We start from the raw sequence: 25,437 nt of genomic DNA, 5'->3' as shown, positions 1-25,437 counted from the left end.
GTACTCCAGGAGGCCATCGAGGGCTCCCTGCAGCCCCAAGCCCAAATGGCTTCAGCTGCCTGGGACCCCTGTGGGGAGTGGGGTCCTGCAGCCCCAAACCGAGCCTGTGCACTAGGGACACCTATGGGATGGTGGAGGTCTGTCTGCGCACGCATGGCCAGAGGGCTCTAAGGCTCCTCATTTGGGAACACCGTAAGCATGAACCCTAGAATGGAACTGGGTTCAGAGAGGGAAGATCGGGCTTGTTCCTGTGTACTGGGGGGGAAGGGGGTGCAAGTGCAAGATTTCCAAAAGCTGAGCTGGCACCAGATATTCTCCCTATCTGCCCACTGGCCCTATTGGAGGGCAGCGTCCAGCACTGAGCCCCAAGACACACTGACAAGGTGGCATGGAAGGAGGGACTTTGCAAGGGTGAGATGCACTGCTCCTCCCCAAGAGGCCCAGCTCCCTTGGACCTCTGACACATGGGACTCCCATCCTGGAGGTCTGCCAAAGACCCTCGAGCCCCAAGGCTACTTGCCACTCACCTGACCTACAGGGACAGCAGGAGAAAACTTCCTGGACTGCAGAACAAGGAAAGACAGTGGTGGATCAGGGGAGGGTATCCATGGAGCCCCTAGGGGTGAGAGAAGGGCCAGTCACTATCTGGCCATCTCAGCTCATTAAGGTTTGGATTCCACCAGGCTTAAAAGGAGCCACCAGAGCCCTTATCACAACATCCATCATCCGGTGCCTGCTCAGCTGGGCCTGACCTGCCTCACCCCACCCTTGACTCTACCCTTTGACCCCTGATGGAGGCCACCCCACACAGGTGGAGCAGGCCTCTAAGGATTTAAGATTGTTCCACAGGACTTGGATGAGCCTTTCCCCTGGGTGGAGAAGCCCTAGGGGACCTTTGACTCTGAGCTGGAGCCAGGGATGGCAACTCCTGGCTAAGGAGCTGGAACGGAGTACAAAGGGAGTCATGACAAACCTTTCGGTTCTCATTCAGGTGTTTTATTTTTTGAAGCTATAAGTTAAGTCTCACTCTAGCCCAGGCTGACCTCAAACTTACAGTGCTCCTCCTACATCAGACTCTCAAGTGTACAAGAGCCACTACACCTGGCTTAGCATTTTAGATTCTAGATTTTTCCCCACAGTATGGAGGGCTAGGAGGCCTCAGCTCATCTGGAGCTCTTTCCCCCTTACAAATGTCCTTCTAGCTTTCAATAGCTGTTCTGAAAACAACCCTGGTCTTTTGGTTACCTCAGGTAAGACATGAGGAACAGGCAGCAAAGGGTGTCTCCCTGGGGAGGGAAGACCACACAGCTCAGTATTCGAAGGCTTGGCCATCCCAAACTGTGCCTCTGTTGCCCCCTCATGGCCAGGCTGGGCACAACTGCCCCAGAAAAGGTAAGGAGCTGACTAGGCAGAGGGTAAGTCCAGTACTCAGTGGCCTCTGCTTCGGTCCCCCAGCAGCAGACGCCAAGTTTCTTTGACAGTGGTTCCCCAGTTAGGAGGCGCTGCATCCAGAACTCACTGCTTTGCCTTCATGGCTGCCAGGCTCCAAAGTACAAAGCAGCAGCCAGGTCATAGGCAGAGGAGCTGGGTTACTCCAAGTCACATCTCAAGTCACACTGGTCTGCTGACAACAGAGGACTGGGCCACTCCTGCCATAAGGACTGTGGTGAAGCTGGGCTTCTGGTCGCTTTTCTACCCAGTAAGCCAAATGAGCAAAAAAGGGAAGCTGGCCAGACACATGCTTGACTCAGCCAGGACAGCCCCAGAAAGGCTGCCCGTGACCACTGGTTCTCCAGGCCCTTTGAGCTCCCACCTCCACCCTGACCTTCCTTGATGGGCTCCTGCCATACACTCCAGTGGAGCCCTAGTCCACTTATGACTGAGGAGTCTGTTTGGCCACTGCCAGTCAGGGGAAACCAAAGCACGCTCAGGAGAGCCTCAAAAAGTGACTCCTAGCCTGAAATGAGACTGAAGGCACCATAGTTTATTCCCTGCCCACACAGAGGCGGCTGTCAGAGGGACTCTGCCAGCTCATCTCTATAGGGCTTCTCTTCCACGTGGCTGGTCTGCTCCAGAAGCCACTGCCGCTCCGGCTCACTCACGGCCAGGGTGAGTGTCACCTCCTGGAAGATGCTGCTCACAGCCACCTAGGCAAGCCAGAAGAGCAGGCCCACTAAGTTACAGCCCTCAGTTCCAGCACCACCCAGATCAAGGCCTGCCCATCAGCGCCCTTACCGGCTTAAAGTGAAGCTTCTGGAACATTCGGATGCTGGGTTCATTTTCTTGCCCAATTTTAGCCTCAAACTTGGTAAGACCTAGCTTGGTCACTCCTCCAGAGATATCAGAGAGAAGGGCAAAGAACAGGATGCAGCCCCTTCCACCTCCACCCCACTCGCCCTAGGTTGCAGCAGAGACTACCCCCACCCTCAGGCCTGGCCACTTCTGCGCAGCATCTACTCAGACTGTCTTACCATAGGACATCATCAGGAGAGCAGCCTCGGTGCCAAAGCCCTGGCCCCTGCAGCTGGGCTCTAGGAGAGAGCACACACGGGCTGGCACAAGAGACCAGGCTCTTGTGTTGGCACCTGACAGGCACCAGTTCACTGAGTCTTCACAACTAAGGGTGGAGCTACTGTTAGCCATCAGCGTGTGAGGAAGAGGCACACAGGAGTGAATGTGCCCGAGGCACCCGGCGTGCAACACAGACATCTGTTCTCCCATCCCCTCCACCTCAGTACAATGCAAGGGTGGGTGGGGGTCTCTGTAGGAAGATAAGAACCAAGGATGCAAAAACGGGAGGGACTCCCCCAAAAGTGTGGCAGGGTACTCAGAGACTTATTTTTTTGGAGCCTCACCCCCTTTAGGAGGGAGAACAATGGACTGTGAAGACTTCAAAATTAAAGGTTAAGGGCTGGAGAAATGGCTAAGCGGTTAAAGGTGTTTGCTTGCAAAACGCAACGGCTTGGGTTCAACTTCCTGGTGCTCACAAAAAAAAGCCAGACACACAAAGTGGCACAAGTGTCTGGAGTTTGTTTACCAGAGGCACTGGTTTGTCCTTATTCTCGTTCTCTCTCTCCCTCTCTTCCAAATAACAAATAAATTTTAAGAAATATTTTTAGAAAAAAAAAGTTTAGGGCTGGAGAGATGGCTTAGTGGTTAAGGCATGTGCTTGCGAAGCCTAAGAACCCAGGTTCAATTCTCCAGGTGCCACGTAAGCCAGATGCACAAGGTGTTTCATGCATTTGTGGAGTTCGTGTGCAGTGCCTAGAGGCCCTGGTGCACCCATTCTCACTCTCTCCCCCTCTTAAATAAAAAATGAATCCTTAAAATATATATATATATATATATATATTTTTTTTTTTTTTTTTTTTAAATTAAGGTTTAACTTCAAACCAACTGATGAGCCCAGGAGTTAGCCACCAGGTTGGGCATGGGGGTCAGGAGAGCCGGCTGTCCAGCCAGGAACAGAGGCTGACAACAGAGGACAGAGCTACTCTTGGGGCCCTGCTCAGCTCTCTGAAGTTCCAGTTCAGCCAACCTGAGGGCCACAGAGAGGAAGGCCGAGCTAGGTGAGACAAACCTGCAATCATGACCTCAATCTCCCCTAAGGAGGGGTCTTCTAGATCGGTGAGGAAGAGATTCACATCTCCCACCATGCAGCTTTCTTCAGTGGGGCAGGGCTGGGCCCGGCACTTCTCTGCATCCAGCACAATGAAGGTGCACTCTGCAGGGGAAGAAGTGAGGTGACAGGGCTGCTACCTACATTCCCCACCCCCAAAGAGAGATGAGGATGGTGTTCCCACCCAAGCCAGAGAACTGCTGGAGAGATGGATCAGCAGTTAAAGGTGTTTGCTTGCAAAGCCTGCTGTCATGGATTCAATTCCCCAGTACCTATATAAAGCCAGATGCACAGAGTGTCACATGTTTCTGAGTTCATTTGCAGCAGTAGGAGGCCCTGATAAGCCCATTCATATTCATATTCTGTCTCTCAAATAAATTAAAAAGTACTGCAGAATACCATTGTCTCTGAGCCTGGCAGGAGAAAAGTGGCCAAGAACTTCCCAGGTCTACCTTTGGTGGGGAATGGGAAACAGCCTTCTTTATGAGGCCTGTACTCAAAAGAGAAAGGCCCCTGAAGGCTGAGGAGATGGTTGGAAAGGTAAAAACATTTGCTCCTCAAGCATGAAGACCCGGGTCTGATCCCATATAAAAAGGCAGGTGTGGGCTGGGCCGCAGGCTCAGTGGTTAAGGGACTTGCTAAAGCCAGATGCACAAAGTGGTACATGCATCTGGAGTTTGTTCTCAGTGGCTAGAAGACCTGGCATGCTCATTCTACCTCTCTCCTCTGCTTGCTAATAAAGAAAATATTTTTTTAAAAGGTGTAGCTGGGCGTGGTAACGCATGCCTTTAATCCCAGCACTCAGGCAGCAGAAGTAGGAGGATTGCTCTAAATCGGAGGGCCAGCCTGAGACTACATAGTGAATTCCAGGTCAGCCTGGGCTAGACCCTACCTCAAAAACAAAACAAACAAAAAAAGGCTAAGTGTGGCCACACACATTGCCTGTAACCCCAGTGCTGGTGGAGGGGAAGGGGGCAGAATCACGAGAATCACTGGGGTTCATTGGTCAGTCTGAATGAGAAACACAGCTCTAGGTTCAGTGAGCGGCTTTATTTGAAGGAAATAAAGTGGTGGGAAGACAGAGGAGGATGTTCAATATTCTCCTTTGGCCTCCACAACATGTGAATGAGACATGCATCTGCCTATGCACACTCTCCAAAAAGCAGGACCCAAGGAAGGACAGTACCTTGACTAGACTATGGCAAAGTACATGGAGGCAGAACCTAACTTTACAGCTAGGACCCAAAATGCTTTACTATCCCAATCCTTCTAAGCCTAGTGACTGACGAGGGAAGAGGACAGAAGGGTTAGAAACCAACTACAAGCGTCACAAGAGGATAAGGGTTTCCAGGAACTTCCAAGCTTTTCACAACACATTTGTGGCCCCAGCTGTGACGGGGGTGGGTGGAGGGAAGGAGGGGTGAGCAAGGGAAAGAAACTCAACTCTGCCTCTGGAATCAGCCCTCTCCACCAGCAGCAGGGTCCTGGCTACTCACTGTCTTCATCTTCCCGCCAGCTGCACTGCATTGCATACTCCTGCTCGAGGGTCAGAGGTTCCGAGGCTGTCAATCGCTGCAGTTCCTCTGACTTCATCCACTCGTGGTACCTGAATGGGTAAAGGGATAGTCTTACACAGGCAGAACTGATTCAAAAGCACAGGTTTGGGCTGGAGAGGTGGCCTAGCGGTTAAGGTGCTTGCCTGCAAAACCTAAGGACCCATGTTCAACTCTCCAGATCCCATGTAAGTCACATACACAAGGTGACACAAGCGCAAAAGGCTGTACATGTACATAAGATGGCGCACCAATTCTCTCTCACCATAAAAAAACAATTACAAAGTGAAAGCACAGATTAAGCTGGGCATGGTGACACAGGCCTGTAAGCCCAGCACTGGTGGTGGGGGGGTTTGAAGGAAAGAGTTCAAGGCCAGCCTGAACTATATGAGACCCTGTCTTAGAAGGAGAGTGGTCTGGGAAGACAGCTCAGTGGCTAAAGGCACTTGTATGCAAAGCCTGTCTGCCCCAGGTTCAATTCCCAAGCCACCCACATAAGCCAGATGCAAAAAGCAGCACAAGTGGAGGATGGGGAGGAGGGCCCCCCAGGGCTAACAGAAGACTCAAAGACAGGGGTGTGATCACTGGGAAGACCACTACTCCCATGGAAGAGCAGCAGGAAAGGGCAGTTCTATTCACTCAGTTTCCCACCCTTGCTCAGGGGTTAAGTGTGGAGGAGCGGTATAAAGCCAAACATTCTTCAAATTCCTGAGGGCAAGTATATGGCAAGTCAACCTCAGCAAAAAGGGCTAGACATCTCCACAAAGCAGGATGCCAAGGGACGCCCTTCCCCCTCAAAAGGAAAACTACAAGTAAGGATGCCTTCCTGTACCACCAATTTCCCAATCTACCTGACATTTGTCAACTGACCGCACAGGAGTCTGTGATTCACTCCCATCTTTTTTGTTTTGTTTTCTGATAGGGTCTCCCTCTAGCCCAGGCTGACCTGGAATTAGTTTCAGGCTGACCTCAAACTCACAGCAATCCTTCCACCTCAGCCTCCCGAGTGCTGGGATTAAAGGAGTGCACCACCACACCAGGCCACTCCTGACCTTTTAAGCAGTAAACAATGAATAGCCACCATTAAGTGTTTAAGACAAGCCAATGTTTTGGATTGATTTTTTTTTCCCCCACAAGTCTTGCTCTAGCTCACACTGACCTGGAATTCAGTATGTAGTCTCAGAGTTGCCTTGAACTCATGGTGATCCTCCTACTGTGACCTCCCAAATTCTGGGATTAAGGGCATGGGCCACCACGCCCGGCTTTTTTAAGGTAGGGTCTCCCTCTAGCCCAAACTGGCCTGGACTTACTTTGGAGCCCCTGGTTGGCTCAAGGTGACCCTCCTACCTCAGCAGACTAAAGGCGTGCACCACCACACCCGGCCTTAATTTATTTTTCCTTTCCATACCTGCACATTTAATTAACATAAAATAATTCCTTATGAAAAACAGAAAAAGGAAGTTGAAAGGTGAAAGGGAGGAAATGGGAACGGGCACCTTCTTCCACAGAAGTTTTAATTCTCCACTTCAGTTTTATTTATATGTATGCCATTACTTTTGAGAGAGCAGGTAAAGTTACCTAGGAACGTGCTCTGAGGTGTAGGGTACCAGGACCACCTTCTTCCCCAGCAACATGGTGTTCTCATTCAGCCTCATTGTAGCAGCCTACAAATGGGGAGAGTCAAGAGTTCAGAACCCTGAGTTTCTTTCTCCTTAGGACAGGAACTCAGGGTCCGCTCCTGAAATGGGATTAAGCTTAACAGAAGGGCCTCGTCTTTTTTCTTCCAAAAACTTCAGAGAACACCGACTCCTAAACCTCTTGCAAGAAAGAGAACCAAGAGTGGAGTTTCAAAGGGGAAAGTGGGGGGAGGGAGGGAATTACCATGGGATCATGGAAGTTGTCCAAAAAAATAAATACATAAAATAAAATAAAATGAGAACCAAGCCGGTCAACAGTTAACTAAGCAATCCTTGGCCTTTATCTCAGGGGCCAGGTTTGGGGCCTGTCCCTTCCGCCTCTGAGAACTTCGGGCCATCAAACCCAAGCACCAAGTAATCAAGGTGTCCATCATTTGCTCCAATCCAAGGGAGTCCAGCCCAGAATCAACTTCTTAGGCCGGCCTCAAATCTATTTCCAACCGTTTCCTCCAGTGTCAGGGCCACGGAGCACTGGCCCTTCCCCGTTCCCCGCCCCCGGGCCTGGGCTCCCAGCCCAATCCAAGTTCGCAGCCTCTCCCCACTTTGCGTGGCACAATCAGGTTCCCCTCCACGACGCTCCAAACCACCAGGGGTCCACAAACTGCCACGCTCACACCCATCCCCCGCCGAGGAAGGCGTCCTCAATACCACGCGTGAGCCGCCTCTCCCAAACAGCCACGCTTGCCTCGCCCGGCCCGCGGCCTCCCTTCCCGCATGCGCGGGGATGCGCCCCCCCCCCACTTCCGCCACGCAGACGGCAGCCCGCCAGGCCCAGTCCCGGCCCCGCCCCCTCGAGGCGCCCAATCAGCGCGCTGCGCCCCGCCCGAGGCGCTCGCCGGGAAAGCGAGCCTGGCCTTCCGGCGCACGCGCGCTGTGGACGCTGGTGAGGGGCCGCTGGTGCCGGCAGCTGCCAGAGGATCGGGACTCGGTGGGCGACGCTTGCTGCGCTGCAAGGTGTCCGGGCCGGGCTGGAGGGGAGCAGTGGGATGGAGATGGGTGCGGCATTTGGGGTTCCTCCAGGAGGGAGGGCACTTGAGTGAGCAACTCGGAGCTAGAGTCTAGACAAGAGAGGGTGGAGATCCCCGAAGTCTGGGCAGAAAACAAGGTGTGGGGTGGGGGCGGGTGAGGGGCCCCACTGAAAAGAGGCTTTGGAGCAAGGAGTTGGAGTGGAGGGGTGATCTAGGAAAACTGGCCCCTGCAGTAGGCTCAGAGGCAGACAGTTCTGTAAACTGCCCAGCGTGGTAGTGAGCTTACATATCCTGGATTCGAATGGGCATGAGCACCTTAGGATAAAAGGAGGCTTTGGGGTGAGTGACAGTGGTTTGGTGTCCAAGCAGAATTCATACACAAAATAGTGTCTTGCAAAGCAAAAGTTAGAGATAGTGTCCGGATTTCTGTTGTCCCAGGGAGACCCTTCTCAGCAGGCTACCTTGTGACAGATACTGAAACCCGGGTGTCTGTGATAAAAAAAGAATTGGAAGCAAGAAATCAGACTGCTGCCCTTGTCCCCCCCCCCCCTCTTCTCTGACCATCAGAAAGCTGAAGTTACTCTCTTGTCTTAGAGAGCTGCAGCAGCCGCTGGCCCTGCACAGAAGGAACCTCGGCTGCCCACCCAGCCTCACTCTTTGGAGATGGCGGGAGAAATCACAGAGACCGGAGAGCTCTACTCTCCCTATGTAAGTTTACCTTGGGGATCTGTTTTTGCTCACTGAAGTGTGGTTGGCTTCTAGACAAGCCTACTGCATCCTGGGGGGATTGCACTAATGACTGCCTTGGTTTAAATGGACCCTGGTGTAAACAGGACAGGCGTGCCACGTAGCAGTAGCAGCAGTCAGGTTTTTGCAGTCTTGGCTCCGAATGTGAGTCAAGTCAATTCCCTGGTTAGGTGTCAAACCAGGCATAACTGACTTGCCAACTCGTCATAATATTCACCTCGGGGCACTCACCACTTGCATACAGAGCTGCCATTCAAGTGGACGGTGGCTGACAGCTGTTGACTTGGGGATTTTGCTCATCTCAGCAGTCTGAAACTTCTTGGGTCTGCAGCTGACTTTTAAATTGCACAACTTTTATGGTCTTGGATGGTGAAAGAGGCAGTGAAACATGAAGCCTTTCAATTGCACTTTGGTAGAGTCTGCAATTAGGACAGTTAAAATGATTGATTTCTCTCAGTCTTGAGTCTGTTATCCCTCACTCCCCCACACACTCAGTTTATCTTCTCTGTGTAATACCCAGTTGGTTGTGGTTGTTGCATCATAGCCTCCCCCCTTTGCTCACTTGACTGGATGAGTAGCTCAAAGATAGTCGTCTGAATAAGCAGATGATTGACTCATGCTGCTTGCTACCAGGTACCATAGGGGAAAGCAACACAACACTTCCCTGGGTAGCCAGAGCCTTCTTTCTAAAACTTAACCTGCCTTGAAGGCTGCTGTGTTTCTGCTGGCATCATACACTAGTCATAGTGTGATGGACACCATGGGTGTTGAAATCATCTCTGAGAACAGCTGGAGGGAACTCCTCACTCCAAGGCGTTCGTTCCCGTTAGGCCTGTGCTGCTCAGGTGCACCTATAAAGGCTCCTCCGTTGTTTACCAGGGAAAGTCTCTTGTGAACCCTGGAGTAGGATGAATCGTGTCCTTCTTGTTTGTGCTTGTGCAGTCATATGACAGCCCTCAGCCTCCTGTATCAGCAATGAGACGGCCATACTGTCCCTATAAGGCACCACAGGTTCTTCTTTTTCTTAGAATAATTGTAAACTTACGGGAAATGAGTCATTTCTGTAACTACTTTTGGAAGGAAAACAGTTTGCTATGTCTCCATTCCCTGTGTCTCCAATGTCCACATCATTTCACTTTTCACCACATGTCCCAGGAGTTAGGCAGTGAGGCATATAAGCTTCAGGGAGCTTTGCTCCGCCCCCCCCCCATTTCCTATGTGTTTAAAAAAATATTTTTATGAGCTATTTATTTGCAAACAGAGAGAAAAATAGAGAATAGATGTGCCAAGGCCTCTTTCCACTGTAAATGAACTCGAGACACATGTGCCACTTTGTGCATCTGGTTTTATGTGGGTACTGGGGAATCATACCTGGACCATCAGGCTTTGCAAGCAAGTGCCTTTAACCATTGAGCCATCTCTCCAGCCCTTCTGTGTGTGTGTGTGTGTTTTTTTTTCCAAGGTAGGGTCTCACTCTAGTAACCCAGGCTGACCTGGAATTCACTATTGAGTCTCAGGGAGGCCTCGAACTCACGGTGATCCTCCCACTTCTGCCTCCTGAGTGCTGGGATTAAAGGCGTGCGACACTATGCCTGGCTCTGTGGGTTTTTTGTTGTTGTTCAGAGTCTCTTTCTCTCTCTTTTTTTTGGGGGGGGTGTATGTGTGTGCTGTGCATGCATGTTTGTGTATGGGTGCATGTGTGTGTGTAGGCCAGGGATTGTTGTTTGTGGTCCTCCTGTGTAGCTCTATACCTTATTTTATTATTATTATTTGGTTTGTTTGTTTGTTTTTTCAAGGTTGGGTCTCACTTTAGCTCAGGCTGACCTGGAATTCACTGTGTAGTCTCAGGGTAGCCTGGAACTCATGGTGATCCTCCCACCTTTGCCTCCCAAGTGCTGGGATTAAAAGAGCACACCACGCCCTGCTGGGATTAAAGGTGTGTGCCACCACGCCCAGCCTTCCACCTTATTGTTTTTTTTAAAAAATTTTATTTTTATTTATTTATTTATTAGAGACAGAGGGGTGGGGAGAGAGGGAGTGAGAATGGGTGTGCCAGGGCCTCTAGCCACTACAAACGAACTCCAGATGCATGCGCTACCATGTGCATCTGACTTATGTGGGACCTGGAGAATCGAACCAGGGACCTTAGGCTTCACAAACATGTGCCTTGACCACTAAGCCATCTCTCCAGCCCCCACCTTATTTTTTGAGCCAGGGTTTTGTTGGACTTAGAACTCACTGATTCAGTACCCTAGCTCCCCAGTGAGCCCCAGGGATTCTCCTGACTCTGCCTCCCCAGCACTGTGATGCAGGCAGGCATTGCCATGCCTGGCTTCTGTGTGGCTACTGGGGATCCAAACTCAGGTCCCTGTGTTGCACAGCAGGCACTTTACCCACTGAGCCAGCTTGTCCGCTCTTATTATTTGCAGTTGTGCTGTGCTCTTTTATTTGCTGGTGAAGAGAGACGTAGAGAAAAGATGGGTGGTGGTGGAATGAGGTGATGTTAACCAGGAAGTAGTGGTCAGGGTTTTGAGGAAAAGAAGGCACCATCTTCCTAAAGATTTCTTGTTTCTTGTTTTGTTTGTTTGTTTTTCGAGGTAGGGTCTCACTTTAGCTCAGGCTGACCTGGAATTCACTATGCAGTCTCAGGGTGGCCTTGAACTCATGGTGATCCTCCTACCTCTGCCTGCCGAGTGCTGGGATTAAAGGCGTGCACCACCACGCCTGGCTTGTTTTTTTAAATGTTTTTATTGCTTATTTATTTTGCAAGTAGAAAAAGAGAACATAGGTGTGCTAGGTGCTCCTGCCACTAAAAATGAACTCCAAACACATTCTCCTCTTTGTGTATCTGGTTTTACATTGGTGCTGGGCAATAGAACCCAGCCATTGGGTTTTTCAAGCAAGTTCCTTTAACTGCTGAGCCATCTCTCCAACCCCACTAAGGTTTTTGTTTTTTTGAGGTAGAGTCTCACTCTAGCCAGGGCTGACCTTGCGCTTATTCTGTAGTCCTAAGCTGGCTTCAAACTCACATCTACCCTCCTACCTCTGCCTCCCTAGTGCATGCACCACCATGCCTGGCTTCCCCTAAGGATTTCTTAATCCACTCTCCTGAGAGAATGATGTTTTTATTTTATTTTTATTTATTTATTTATTTATTTTTTTGGTTTTTTGAGGTAGGGTCTCACTCTGGTCCAGGCTGACCTGGAATTAACTCTGTCATCTCAGGGTGGCCTTGAACTCATGGCGATCCTACCTCTGCCTCCCGAGTACTGGGATTAAAGGCGTGCGCCACCACGCCCGGCTAGAATGATGTTTTTAATGTGGGGAGGAGGTTGACACAAAGTCTCACTGTGAAACCCAAGCTGGTCTCAAAACATATGACGCCCCTGCTTCAGCCTTCCAAGTGCTGGTAACACAGGCACAAAATACCATGCCCAGGTGAGAATGAGCCTTGAGCCCTTTGAGAGAGTTTTATCATCCACTGTGGGACCGACTTTACTGGCAACACTTTTCTAAATCCACTGCAGGCCCTGGCTTAGCACAGTGTGGGCAGAACCCTGTGCGTGCTGCTTGGAAGACCACAATCTTGAGCACACAGTTCATAAAAGTACATCAGCCCTTAGTCATTCCCAAGACAAAAGTTCTCTTTGACACTGTTTCTCTTTTCCCTAATGTTGAGTTTTTGTTTTGTTTTTGTTTTTCCTCTTCGGGGTGGGCACTTGCTTTATCGTGGCTTATCCTGTACAAATCTCTGGAAGAGGCAGTCTCTAAAAGGGGCTCGATGCCACACCTCTCAGGGGTCGTGCTGGACATGGGAACATGATTCAGACCTGTACGTGTCCCCATGAGTGATCTCTGTTAGAAGTGGTGGTTGTATGATCAAAATTCAAGGCATTGCTATGGTTTTCAAAGAACAGGGTGCTGGCTTTACAGTCTTATATCCTGGATTTATTTATTTGAGAGAGGAAGAGGCAGATTGCATGAGCATGTCAGGGCCTCCAGCCACTGCATATAAACTCCAGAAGCATGCACCATCTTGTGCATCTGGCTTACAGTGGGTATTATGGACTCGAAGATGAGTCCTTAGGCTTCACAGAGGAGCGCCTTAACTGCTAAGCCATCTCTCTAGCCTCTGTTCAAGGTTATTACTATTATTATTATTTGGAGGGGAGTTCAAGGTAAGGTCTCGCTCTAGCCCAGGGTGACCTGGAATTCATTATATAGTCTCCGGCTAGCCTTGAACTCAGAGCAATCCTCGTTCCTCTGCCTCCTGAGTGCTGGGACTAAAGGCATGCATCACCACACCTAGCTAAATAAATATGTTTTATTTATTTATTTACTTGAGAGAGAGAATGGGCATGCCAGGGCCTCCAGCCACTGCAAGCGAACTCCAGATGCATGTGCCCATTTGTGCATCTGGCTTATGTATGTGGGTCCTGGAGAATCGAACTGGGATCCTTTGGCTTTGCAGGCAAACACCTTAACCGCTAAGCCATCTCTCCAGCCCCTTGTTTTTATTATTTATTTATTTGAGAGAGAGACAGGGAGAGAGAGAGAAAGAAAGAGGCAGAGAGGGGGAGAGAGAGAATGAATGGGCACACCAGGTCATCCAGCCACTGCAAACGAACTCCAAATGCATGTACCACCTTGTGCATCTGCCTCACATGGGTCCCGGGGAATTGAACCTGGGTCCTTTGGCTTTGCAGGCAAGCATCTTAATCACTTAAGTCATTTCTCCATCCCTGGCTAAAAAGTGAGACAGGGGCTCACTTTAGCTCAGGCTGACCTCATTACTGTATGAGTTGTTACACTAGGAGTGTGTGTGATGCATGCACGAATCTGTGTAGATGCATGCACCCCATGCATAGGTGTTTGCACACGTCTTCCTCTTCCTTATCTCCCTGAGACAGAGTCTCTTGTTAAACCTGGAGCTCACAATTTTTTGGTGTAGACTGGCTGGCCAGTACACCCAGCAATCCTCTCTTCCCCCCTCAGCATGCATGGCCATGCACAGCTTCTTATGTGGGTGCTGGGACTCAAACTCAGGTCCTCACGCTTGCATGGCAAGCACTCTTACCTGCCAAGCCATCTCCTTGGCTCCTGCTGTCTTTTTCCCTTTGACAACTGTCAGCTATATATAGGGAGCCGGGACTGCCTTCTTGCTTTGAGCCACAGAGGGAGTCAGTTTAAGCCTGACTGTGTAGGTCTTGTCTATGAGAACAGCAGCCGGATCTTGTTCCTCCACTTTCTGCCACCCTGCCAAGAACTGTCACATGACAGCAGAAGAGCTTGGCCGTTCCTCGCACAGTTCCTCGTAACCTGGCCTCGGGTGAGGTTCAGAGGTGCTTCCCTTTGCCTGTGCTTGTGACTGGGTCTTTTCCTGATGGAAAGAGATACAGAAGGCAAAGTCCTGCCTTGTTCTGCAGGCTTTTTTGCCCTGGGTACACTGCTTAATTGCTTACTTTGTGTGGTAGTTGGATTCAGGGGTCCCCCATAAACTTAGGCATTCTGAACTCTAGGTTCCCAGCTGATGGGGATTTGGGAATTAATGCCTCCTGGAGGCAGTGTATTGTTGGGGATGGGCTTATGGGTGTTATAGCCAGTTCCCCATGCCAGTGTTTGGCACACTCTCCTGTTCCTGATGTTGACCAGGAGGTGAAGTCCACCCTTTGCTCATGCCATCATTTACCCCTGCCATCATGGAGCTTCCCCTCCAGTCTGTAAGCCAAAATAAACCTTTTTTTCCCCACAAGTTGCTCTTAGTCAGGTGTTTTCTGCCAGCAATGCGAACCTGACTGCAACACTTTGGAACTAAAAAATAGCAACAAAGCCAGGCATGGTGGTGCACACCTTTAATCCCAGCACTCGGGAGGCAGAGGTAGAAGGATTGCTGTGAGTTCGAGGCCACCCTGAGACTTCATAGAGTATTCCAGGTCAGCCTGGGCTAGAGCAAGACCCTACCTCGAAAAACCAAAAACCAAAACAAAACAAAAAAAGTAGCAACAAAGCCAGACAAACATGACTACTCATTTCTGTTCCCCAATTAACTTTTTTTTTCTTTTCACAATTTTTATTAACATTTTCCATGATTATAAAAAAATATCCCATGGTAATACCCTCCCTCCCCCCCCCACACTTTCCCCTTTGAAATTCCATTCTCCATCATATTACCTCCCCATCTCAATCATTGTACTTACATATATACAATACCAACCTATTAAGTACACTCCTCCCTTCCTTTCTCTTCAACTTTTAAAATATTAATTATAACAGATTATTCCCTTTTAGCCCTTCACCCAGCTCCTCAGTGGGGTCATGGTATTCACGGTAGGGTCATACAGGCCTCAGTTGGTCCCTGTGGGCTGTGGGGTTGTTTTATTTGTATGTTTGTTTTTGAATAGCTGGTCTCACGTAGCCCTGGCTGGCCTGAAACACACTATGATTTATGAATAATCTTGAACTCGTGATTCTCCTGCTTCCACTTCCTGAGGGTGAGATTATAGGCAGGTACCACCACTCCCAGTCAGTTAACTTTATAATGTTATTAGCGCCTCAGCCCAGCATGGTGTTTTAACACCTATAATCCAGCACTGTGGAGGCAGAGACAGGAGGATTGCTATGAATTCAAGGCCAGCCTGAACTACATAGTAGCAAGACCCTATCTAAAAAAAATTTTTTTTTCTGGAAGGGGGCTGAAGAGATGGCTTATTAGTTAAGGCACTTGTCTGTGAGGCCTAAGGACCCAGGTTAGATTCCCAGTACCCACGTAAGCCAGATGCACAAGGTGGCACATGCATCTGGAGTTTGTTTGCAGTGGCTGGAGGCCCTGACACGCTCATTCTCTCACTCTCTAACTCTTTCTCTCAAATAAAAAGATTTATGATTGGGCATAGTGGCGCCTTTAATTCCAGCACTCGGAAGGCAGAAATAGAAGAATCACTGTGAGTTCAAGGCCACCCTGAGATTACAGAGCAAATTCTCAGCCAGTCTGGGCTAGAGTGACACCCTACCTCAAAAAAAAAAAGGAAAAGAAATTATGAACTTTTGTTGACACATGTTCATGTCATTGTGTCCCTGTCTTCTGAGCTGGTAGGGACCCTGTACCCAGGGGACATTTGGCACTGTCTGAAGGCACTGTTTGTTTGTTTGTTTGCTTGCTTGCTTGAGATAGGGTTTCATTCTAGCCCAGACTGGCTGAGAATTCACTATGTAGCCTAGACCTTGAACTTGCAGCAGTCCTCCTGAATGCTGGAGTTTATAGACATGAGCCACCACGCCTACTTTGAAGACGTTTGCCAAAATGGGAATGGGGCTTTTCTCATCACTGTGATCAAATACCTGACAAAAAGCAATTTACGGGAAGAAGGGTTGATATGGGTTTTTTTTGTTGTTGTTTCAAGGTAGGTTCTCTAGCCCAGGCTGACCTGGAATTCATTATGTAGTCTCAGGATGGCCTCAAACTCATGATGATCCGCCTACATCTGCCTCCCAAGTGCTGGGATTAAAGGCATGCGCCACCACGCCTGCCTTAGGAAAGGTTGATTGTGGGCTCTCAGTCCATCATGGGGAAATCATGGTGGCAGGATTGTGAGGAAGTTGGTCACGTTGGGGCCCCAGTCAGGATACAGACAGAGATGATGGTGCTCAACTCCCTTTCTCCTTTTCCTTTTTTTTTTTTTTTTTTTTTTGTTTGTTCTTCAAGGTAAGGTCTCGCTGTAGCCCAGGCTGACCTGGAATTCACTATGCAGTCTCAGGGTGGCCTCAAACTCACAGCGATCCTCCTACCTCTGCCTCCCGAGTGCTGGGATTAAAGGCATGCCCCACCACACCTGGCTTTTTCCCTTTTTTAAGACTCAGGCCATGAGATAATGCCACCCACCTTCAGGGTGGGTCTTTCTGCCTCACCCAAACTCCAGGAGGTTTGTTTCTTAGATGATAGTAAATCTAGTCAGGTTGATAGGATGAACTAACAAAGGGAGTTACTAGCAGCTAAACAACAGAGACCAGGTTTGCTATTAACCATCCAACAATACACAGGACAGCCCCCCACCAAAGAGAAGGACCCAGCGCCCAGATGTCAACAGGGCCTGACTAAGAAACCCTCTTCTGCAGTAGGCCGTGGAACTTTTACATCCAATCTCATTCCAGAGACAGTGAACCCAAGCCACAGGGTAGCAGTCTTTACCAGACTAGAATTGATCTAAAAGGTTTATTTATTTTTTTCACAAAAAAATTTTATTAACAACTTCCATGATTGTAAAAAATATCCCATGGTGGGCTGGAGAGATGGCTTAGCGGTTAAGCACTTGCCTGTGAAGCCTAAGGACCCCGGTTCGAGGCTCGGTTCCCCAAGTCCCACGTTAGCCAGATGCACAAGGGGGCGCACGCGTCTGGAGTTCGTTTGCAGTGGCTGGAGGCCCTGGCGCGCCCATTCTCCCTCTCTCTCTCTATCTGCCTCTTTCTCTCTCTGTTGCTGTCAAATAAATAAAAATTAAAAAAAAAATATTCCATGGTAATGCCCTTCCTCCCTCCTATTTTTTTATTTTTTATCTTTTTTGTTTTTTCAAGGTAAGGTCTCACTCTAGTAGTCCAGGTTGACCTGGAATTCACTATGTAGTCTCAGGGTGGCCTCGAACTGCTGGGATCAAAGGTTTGTACCACCACACCCAGATATATTTTGCTTTTTAGTTTTGGTCTTTTTGTCTCCATACCCCCAAGACCTTTATTAAGGCATCCAGGAATTTACAAATGTGTGTGTGTATGTGTGTGTAAGTCAGAGGGCAACTTAGGAGTCCTTTCCATTTGGTTTGAGGCAGGGTCTCATTCAGCACTGCATTCTTCAGACTAGGTGGCCGCAAGCGCCCACGCGAGTCTCCCATCTCTGCCTCTCCCCGGGGTGTAAGTGCGCCGAGACCGCAGATGCTGGCGCTGTAGCATCCAACATGACATGGCGTCTGAGATCTGGACTCAGCTACTCCTGCCTGCCGGGTGAAAGGACAGTTCTCACTGAGCCATCTCCCCAGCCTCACACGTTGCCTCTTGGGCTATATAATTGCCCCATAAACCCTTTTGCCTATGTATCATCACTTTCTTGAGCCTTTTGCTCTCCCTTTATCCCTTTACTTCTACCACGAGGAGCATCACCAGAACTATGTTCCACAGAGAAGTAAAGTTCTTAACCCTTCTTAGCGTTGCTTCTTTGAGGACAAAGCTGCAGAGAGTTCAGAACCAGGCTCAGCTGTTCTGTGAGTGCCCTGCTTACAATCATCCAAAACAGTCTGGCTCATAAATAAAATTAAAGGAAAAAAAAAAGTGTCGAGAAATAAGTCAGATGCAAGCGCCTCCAGGAACCAGCCAGCGCTTCAGAAAGCTGGTGCGAGGCCTGGGCCCAGGCTAGGGGTAGATGGATGGATAGATTAGAACAGGGAGAAGACTGGTGAAGGAGCTTAGTCACCTCACACACTGGGAGCCAGCTGATTGCATAGCAGAGAAAGTGGGTGCCTAAGGGAGATGGACTTCTGGTAGAGGTAACGCAGGCAAATGGAGAGGGAGGGGAAAAACCCAGAAGCCAGGGAGTTTCAGGCCAGAGAAGAATTTCACCATTATGATCTTGCGAAAAGAAACTGTTGAGTTGGCTGGGTTCAAAAATTTTGTTGTTGTCGTTTTGTTTGTTTTGAGGTAGGGTCTCACTGTAGCTCAGGTTGACCTGGAATTCACTATGTAGTCTCAGGGTGGCTTTGAACTCACTATGATCCTCCTACCTCTGCCTCCGAGTGCTGAGATTAAAGGCGTGTGCCACCACGCACTGCTCGTTATTGGTGTTTTGAGACAAGGTTTCCCGTAGCCCAGGCTGACCTTCATCTCCTGATGCCCCTGCCTCTGCTTGCCAAGTTCTGGGATTACAGGTGTGCATGACATACCTAATAGAGTTGAACTTGAAACCTGAAGTCAGTGACCAAAAATCACGTTGAGTCTGTTGTGGGGTGGAGGTGGAAATAAAAAAATAAAATAATAAAATAAAGATGCTAATGGAAATAGTTTCTTTGGGAGTAATAAAATGGAATTCGATGGTGGTACTGGTTAAACAACCTTGTAAATGTTACTGAAACCCACTGAATTGTGTGTGTGCGTTGCTGGGGATGGAAACCAGGGCCTGTGCATGCTAGGCAAGCACTCTGCATCTGAGTTGTTTGCCCACCCCTGAACTGAATATTTTAAAGAGTAAATTTGGAACCGGGAGTGACGGTGCATGCCCTTATTCCCAGTACTTGGGAGGCAGAGGTAGGCTGATCGCTATGAGTTCGAGGCCACCCTGAGACTATATAGTGAATTCCAGGTCAGTCTGGGTTAGAGTGAAACCCTACTTCGAGAAAAAAAAAAAAAAAACAAAGAAAGAAAAAGTAAATTTTGGGGTGTGGGGAGATGGCTCACTTGTTAAAGACACTGGCTTGCAAAGCCTGTCATTCCAGGTTCAGTTCCCCAGCCATCCACATAAAGCCAGATGGGCATTTGTTTGCAGCAGCAAGAGACCTTAGTATGGCCAGAAACCCATGCAGATAAATAAAAATTAAAAATTTTTAGCTAGGTGTGGTGGTGCACACCTTTAATCCTAGCATTTGGGAGGTTGAGGCAGAAGGATCACTATGAGTGCTAAACCAGCCTGGAGCTACAGGGTAAGTTCCACGTCAGCTTGGGCTAGAGTGAGACTCTGCCTTGAATAACCACCCCCCCCAAAAAAAAAAGTGAATAAAAATTTAAACTTTATTTTTTTGTTTTTCGAGGTAGGGTCCTGCTCTAGCCCAGAGTTGACCTGGAATTCACTATGTAGTCTCAGGGTGGCCTTGAACTCACAGCGATCCACCTACCTCTGCCTCCTCAGTGCTGGGATTAAAGGCGTGTGCCACCACACCCGGCCAAAATTTTAAATTTTTTTTATGACAACTTGCATAAACAATATACCATGATCATAATCCCCTCCTAGCACCTTCCCTTCCCCTGCAATCCCTCTCTACTGAATTCCTCCTTTCCAACTAGTCTTTCTTTTTTTTTTTTTTTTTTTTTTTTTGAGGTAGGGTCAGCCCAGGCTGACCTGACCTGAAATTCACTCTGTAGTCTCAGGGTGGCCCTGAATGCACAGTAACCCTCCTACCTCTGCTTCCCAATTGCTGGAATGAAAGGCATGAACCACCACACTTGAGAAAAGAGAGAGAAAATAGGCATGCCAGGGTCTCCAGCTGCTACAAAGGATCTCCAGACATATGTGCCACCTTGTATATCTGGCTTTACATTTGTACTGGGGACTTGAACTCAGATCGTTAGGCTTGGCCAGCAAGTACCTTAACCACTGAACCATCTCTCCAAGCCCTCTTTTCTATTTTGATGTCATCATTTTCTGTTTGCTTCCTATTGTATGGGTCTCTGGGGTCATGAATAGCTAGGCCTTTGTGTCTGGGAGACAGTAGATCTTGTCAGACAGAGTCACACATATCTGTAATCCCCACATGTGAGAGGCTAAGGTACAAGAATCGTAAACTCGCCAGGCGTGGTGGTGTACTCTTTTAATCCCAGCACTCAGGAGGCAGAGGTAGCAGGATCACTGTGAGTTCCAGGCCACCCTGAGACTACAGAGTGAATTCCAAGTCAGCCTGAACCAGAGTAAAACCCTACCTTGAAAAATGAATAAAAAAAAATTAATAAATTCAGTGCCAGCTTTGGCTACAAAGGGGTGGAGGCACTTAATGGCATGTGAATTCTATTTTAGAGTTTCATTTCTTTTATCCTGAAGTTGGAAGCTAGGTGTAGTGATGCTTGCCAATGATCCCAGACTCCGGAAGCTGAAGCAGAAGGATTGCCACAAGTTTGAGGTCAATCAGGGTCAGTGAGGCCATGTCAAAACAAGCAAACAACAACAACAACAAAAAAAACAGCCAGGTGTGGTGGCACATGACTTTAATCCCAGCACTCAGGAGACAGAGGTAGGAGGACCGCCATGAGTTTGAGGCCACCCTGAGAATACAGAGTGAATTCCAGGTTAGCCTGGACTAGTGAAACCCTACCTCGAAAAACCAAGGGGGAAAAAAAATACCTTGAAATTGGACTGGAGAGATGGCTGCGGTTAAAGGCACTTGCTTGAAAAGTCTAATGGCTCTGGATCAGATTCCCCATAGCCCATGTAAAGCCAGATGCACAAAGTGGCACATGCATCCGGAGTTTGTTCGCAGTGGTAGGAGGCCCTGGGGTGCCCATATACACACTCACTCTCTCAAAAATAAATAAATAAGTAAAAAATTCTTAGGGGCTGGAGAAATGGCTTGGCTGTTAAGGTGTTTGCCTTCAAAGCCTAATGACCCAGGTTCAATTCCCTCATACCTACATAAAGCCAGATGCGGTGGCATATGCATCTGGAGTTCGTTGGTGGTGACTGGAGGCCCTGGCACACCCGTTCTCTCTCCCATCTTTCTCTGCTTGCAAATAAATAAATAAATAAATCCTGAGGCTGGTACAGAAAGCAGGATGTGGTTCATACCAAAGGACAGTGGCAAGGATTGGTGAACTGGGGACTGGGGGGGTCACGTGGCCAGCAGAGCATGCGGGGATGCCTGTGACACAGCTCCTCGGCCCTGGATGCTCCGAAATGATAGCCAGAAACTGACAAGAATTCAGAAGAGGCCCTCGTCACCCGAATGTCAGTGCTCACGTCTGGTTCCCCGTCCAAGTCTGTTTGCGGAGCCTGGCACCTTCGAACCCTGGCGTCCTTCTCCCTTCTAGCTTTGCCACCTTGGCAAAGTCTGGAAGGGTCACCACAGTTATCCTGCAACTCGGGGCCGTTCTTGGGAGCCATTGAGGGGAGAGGGAATTGAATTCCAGGGCTGACTGTTCCTCCCATCGGTTCCAGGTTGGGCTGGTGTACATGTTTAACCTTATCGTGGGCACGGGCGCACTCACCATGCCCAAGGCCTTTGCCACCACCGGCTGGCTCGTCAGCCTCATCCTGCTGGTGTTCTTGGGCTTCATGAGGTAAGAGCCACGGGGGGGGGGGGGGCAGTTAGGGCAGGGCTGGAGGGAATACACCCTGGTAGCCTCTAACATCAGTTCACGGGAGGGCACTTGCAGTTTTGGAGTGGGACGATTGCCGTCTACATTAGTGTGGGCGAATAGATGAGCCCTAAGCTGGGTGGCCTGGACAGAGGAAACCAGATCCCAAGGTCTTGACCCGTGTTTTGTACCGAAGGAGTAGTTGCTCAACGCTGACTTGTTCAGACATGACATCAGGCGCAGCCACAGGCTGTTTGGCGAGGTGCTGGCCGGCTGTCCCAGCAGACTCGCCCTCCAAGCTCGGCACTTTATCCCTTCAACCATCAGTTGGCTGTTGCTGTCGGAGAAATGGCACCTAGCCGCCGAGGAAGGCTGTAGCCAACATGAAGGTGACCTAGGAAGTCCATTTGGAATTTAGAATTTGCTTAAGAGAGTTCACTAAGTAAGGGATAAGCACACAGGGACGCTCCCAGGTGTACACACACACAGAATGGTTAAGGGACTTGCCCTGTGTCTCCTCTGGCCTTCAGAAGCCCTTGCTTTGTGAGCCAGGTGTCTAAAGTTAACAGCTGGTGCTTGATAGAGGACAAAGGCTCTTCTCCAGGATTCCTGAAGTCTTTTCACAAGTGGCCAAGGCTAGAAGGGGATATAGACTGAGGCATCCCCTCCCCTCCACCACATAGGAAGGCATATTCAAGAGCTGGAAAGGAAGCCAGGCATAGTGGTGCACATTTGGAATCCCAGCACTTAGGGAAGTGGAGGCAGGAGGATCAGGAGTTCAAGGTCATCCTCAGCTACATAGCACATAAAACCAAAACAGTAGGGGGTAGAGACCTGTCCAGGGCACCCCACCTCTGACAGGGACAGCGCCCCCGTCTGCGCCCCAGGCACGGTTCTCCATGTTCGTGCTGCTTCGCTGAACAAAGCGAAGGTCCCCTGCCTCGGCAGCCCTGGCCACATCTTAGCTGGCAGGCAGAGGAGGGGAGGTGATCAGTGAACACCTTGCAGAACGTGTTACAAGGTGGGCTGTGAAAGGAGGAGTGCCACAGGGAGGTGGGTGCCAGCAGGGGCTGTGCCAGAGCCCAGGCTGCAGGAAAAGGGAACAGCACTCAGGCAGGAGGCACCTGGGTATGTAGACCCACAAAGACAAAACAGACCCACAAGAGGCTGCATGGGCTGGGGGAGCACCAGCATTCTCTGCCTCTTTGTGTGTGTCTCTATTTTTTTTGGAGGGGGGTTCTTGGCATGCACTGTGGAATACTATTAGTTCATTACATACTTCAAGCCGTGGCTGCCAAGAACTCTCAAAATCCTTGTCCTCGAATGACTCTCTCTCTGTCCCCTCTAAAGGACCTTCAGCATGGGCAGCCATCCAAATGGGATGTAATTTGGGGGGCCCTGCAGGTAGGGGCTGCCATGCCCCCTCCTTGCCAAGCCTGTTTGTGTTTGAGCATGATCGATGAGTTGGCTTTGTGCAGCCATGAGAAGTCTCTTTATGCCTTAATTAAGATCGATTTTCATTTTGCTTCCAAAAAGAAGGGAAAATACAAAGTCCTTAGTATGGTCAGTTAGGCAAGATAATGAGAAACCTTTCTGCCCCACCCACCGCCATCTCCTGGTTTAACTGCTGTGGGACACGGTGGCTCCTCTCCCTTCTCACTCTAGGGCCAGATGATTCCGGAAGCGAAAGTACTGCCAAAGAAAGGGGGTGGTTTCCAGAGCCAGGTTGCACGGTCACTTGTCCTCACCCCGGTCCTTCGCATGTCTGTATACTTGGGAGTTGGCTCTTTGCCCGTGATTCACCAGAGAGAGCTGCCTGCTGTCCTTCCAGAAACTTTAGGAGCCCCTTTGTTCATCAGCCAACCCCCACCAACTCAGAGCACCACTTAGTGTGTCCGCAGCTCAGGCTTTCCTTCGTATGGTCGCCTTCCCTTAAGCGTCCTTCCCACCCCTCCTCCCGTGCAATGGAGACATGTCCTAAATGTGGGCACACACGCACACACAACTGAATGTGGGCAGTGACATCAAAGCACACGACCTTAGATAATGCAAAGATACACTTTTTTTTTTTTTTTTGGCAAGGAAATACCCATTTCAGAATTTGTCTAGGGAGCAGTTCTTGAGAGGATGCGGTGGGTTTGTTGATTGGGTCACTTTGTACCTCCTGCAACCTCCCTGCAATTAACATGCGGCTCCCCCTCAGCTTTGTGACAACTACCTTTGTGGTGGAAGCCATGGCTGCAGCCAACGCCCAGCTCCACTGGAAGAGGATGGAAACCCACAAGGTGCGTGTGTTGGCCCGTCTCCAGGCGGTGCCTCTGTTCAGTTGTGTACCAGTCTCTGCTCTTACCCAGGGGACTTGTCCCCAGCCCCAGGGGCTGCAGCCACTTGACACCCAAGGAACACCTGTGTCTGTTGTCATAGCATCGCAGCCTTGGCTCCTCCCATGCCACCTATAGTTCAGCCATCACAAACCTTTGTCCCCTGAGAAGTGTGACGAGAGGCTTCACCTTCTGATGTGACAGGACACACTGGAATTTTCCTAGGCAAATGGGAAATTTCCAGAGAGAAAGCAGAGGAAGTAGGCTCCCCCTTGCCTGGGTTTCCCTTTAGCTCTACACTGACTTTCTTGTTTGTTTGTTTTTATTTAAGAGCAACAGACAGAGAGAGAGAGAGAGAATGGGCATGCCAGGGCCTCCAGCCACTGCAAACGAACTCCAGACGCATGCGCCCCCTTGTGCATCTGGCTAACGTGGGTCCTGGGGAGTTGAGCCTTGAACTGGGGTCCTTAGGCTTCACAGGCGAGTGCGTAACTGCTAAGCCATCTCTCCAGCCCTACACTGACCTTTTTGTCTTCTCATTCTTGTCCATCCTGCTGCCTCCCAGGAGGAGGAAGATGAGGATTCCTCCACAGCCTCAGACAGTGACATCCTCACTCAGGACAACTACGAGCGGGCAGAGAAACGGCCCATCCTGTCTGTGCGTAAGTCTCAGGGCTGCCGGACGGGCTCCGTGCTTCCTTCTGGTTCTCACCCTCCCTCTGTGGAGAGGGTCTCCTTGCAGATGCCCTCGGGAGTCTCCTGCCTGTGGGTCGGCTCCTCGGGAGGCACTGGAATACAGTTAACCAAGCACTCGCCATAGGCCTGGTCCAGGCTGACTCTGCCTCCTGTTAATATCTGCACCTGGGCACATTACCTGAGCTCGGTGCCTCATTTTCCCACCTCTCCTGGTACTGAAATGGAAGCTTGCACCCATGTTGGGTCTCTGGCTTCTTCCTCTCACCTTACCGCTCACACTCAACCTTGCCTTGTCCCATCCCCATTCCAGCTAGAGCCGGGGCTGCACGCTCTCTCGCCTCATAGGCAGTGTTGCGGTCAGGGTCACATCGCTGGCAGAAAACACCTGACCAAGAGCAGCTTGTGGGGGGAAAAAAGGTTTATTTTGGCTTATAGACTCGAGGGGAAGCGTCATGATGGCAGGGGAAAACGATGGTATGAGCAGAGGATGGACATCACCTCTGGCCAACATACAGTGGACAATAGCAACAGGGCAGTGTGCCAAACACTGGCAAGGGAGAACTGGCCCTAATACCCATAAGCCCGCCCCCAACAATACACTCCCTCCAGGAGGCATTCGTTCCCAAATCTCCATCAGCTGGGAACCTAGCTTTCAGAACACCTAAGTTTATGGGGGACACCTGAGTCAAAGCACCACAAGGAATATCCCGGAATTCTCCTTAGACTTGGAGCCAGGGATGTAGCACAGGGTGGTAATGCACCACTTATTCTCCTAACGCGGGTTTTACCGTTGGTGCCATA

General features: G+C 49.8%; 2 protein-coding genes across 7 annotated transcripts in view; one reads left to right on the top strand and one right to left on the bottom strand.

The window, feature by feature from the left end:
- Positions 1 to 1,963: 1,963 nt before the first annotated feature.
- Positions 1,964 to 7,584, bottom strand: Nat9 (N-acetyltransferase 9 (putative)). 5 transcript variants are annotated; one of them, XM_045158769.1, is made up of 7 exons: positions 7,518 to 7,584; positions 6,751 to 6,836; positions 5,116 to 5,225; positions 3,581 to 3,724; positions 2,472 to 2,531; positions 2,236 to 2,330; positions 1,964 to 2,147 (listed from the first exon to the last, which is right to left on the bottom strand). In XM_045158769.1, the coding sequence occupies exons 2-7, from the start codon at positions 6,825 to 6,827 to the stop codon at positions 2,013 to 2,015; spliced, it is 621 nt and encodes a 206-aa protein (XP_045014704.1). In that variant the 5' UTR covers positions 6,828 to 6,836; positions 7,518 to 7,584; the 3' UTR covers positions 1,964 to 2,012. The 5 variants fall into 5 exon arrangements, with proteins under 5 accessions (XP_045014704.1, XP_045014702.1, XP_045014703.1 ...); XM_045158767.1 differs by having other exon boundaries at positions 7,484 to 7,581; XM_045158768.1 differs by having other exon boundaries at positions 7,054 to 7,569.
- Positions 7,585 to 7,725: 141 nt separating this feature from the next.
- The window catches only part of Tmem104 (transmembrane protein 104), a 73,678-nt gene continuing 55,966 nt past the window's right edge, over positions 7,726 to 25,437 (top strand). Inside the window, exons 1-5 of one of the 2 annotated variants that reach the window (XM_004655672.3) lie at positions 7,726 to 7,823; positions 8,432 to 8,545; positions 21,480 to 21,601; positions 23,823 to 23,904; positions 24,506 to 24,602. In XM_004655672.3, coding sequence (XP_004655729.2) covers positions 8,501 to 8,545; positions 21,480 to 21,601; positions 23,823 to 23,904; positions 24,506 to 24,602 — 346 coding nt within the window. In that variant the 5' untranslated portion in view covers positions 7,726 to 7,823; positions 8,432 to 8,500. Of the gene's footprint in view, positions 7,824 to 8,404; positions 8,546 to 21,479; positions 21,602 to 23,822; positions 23,905 to 24,505; positions 24,603 to 25,437 lie in introns of both variants that reach the window. The other variant, XM_045158607.1, reaches the window with a different exon arrangement.

Source organism: Jaculus jaculus, chromosome 9 (assembly GCF_020740685.1).
Source record: "Jaculus jaculus isolate mJacJac1 chromosome 9, mJacJac1.mat.Y.cur, whole genome shotgun sequence".
In the NCBI taxonomy this organism is placed as follows: domain Eukaryota; kingdom Metazoa; phylum Chordata; class Mammalia; order Rodentia; family Dipodidae; genus Jaculus; species Jaculus jaculus.
The sequence above is the reverse complement of the archived record's forward strand: the minus strand, read 5'-3'. Positions and strand labels throughout refer to the sequence as shown.

Bases quoted from the DNA above. Each gene is read 5' to 3' on its own strand.
- Nat9 (XM_045158767.1), bottom strand. The intron at 5,226-6,750 runs GTAACTTTACCT...TTACCCATTCAG, and splicing joins ACCTCAGAGCACGTTCCTAG to GTACCACGAGTGGATGAAGT. The intron at 2,331-2,471 runs GTAAGACAGTCT...ATATCTCTGGAG, and splicing joins TCTCCTGATGATGTCCTATG to GAGTGACCAAGCTAGGTCTT.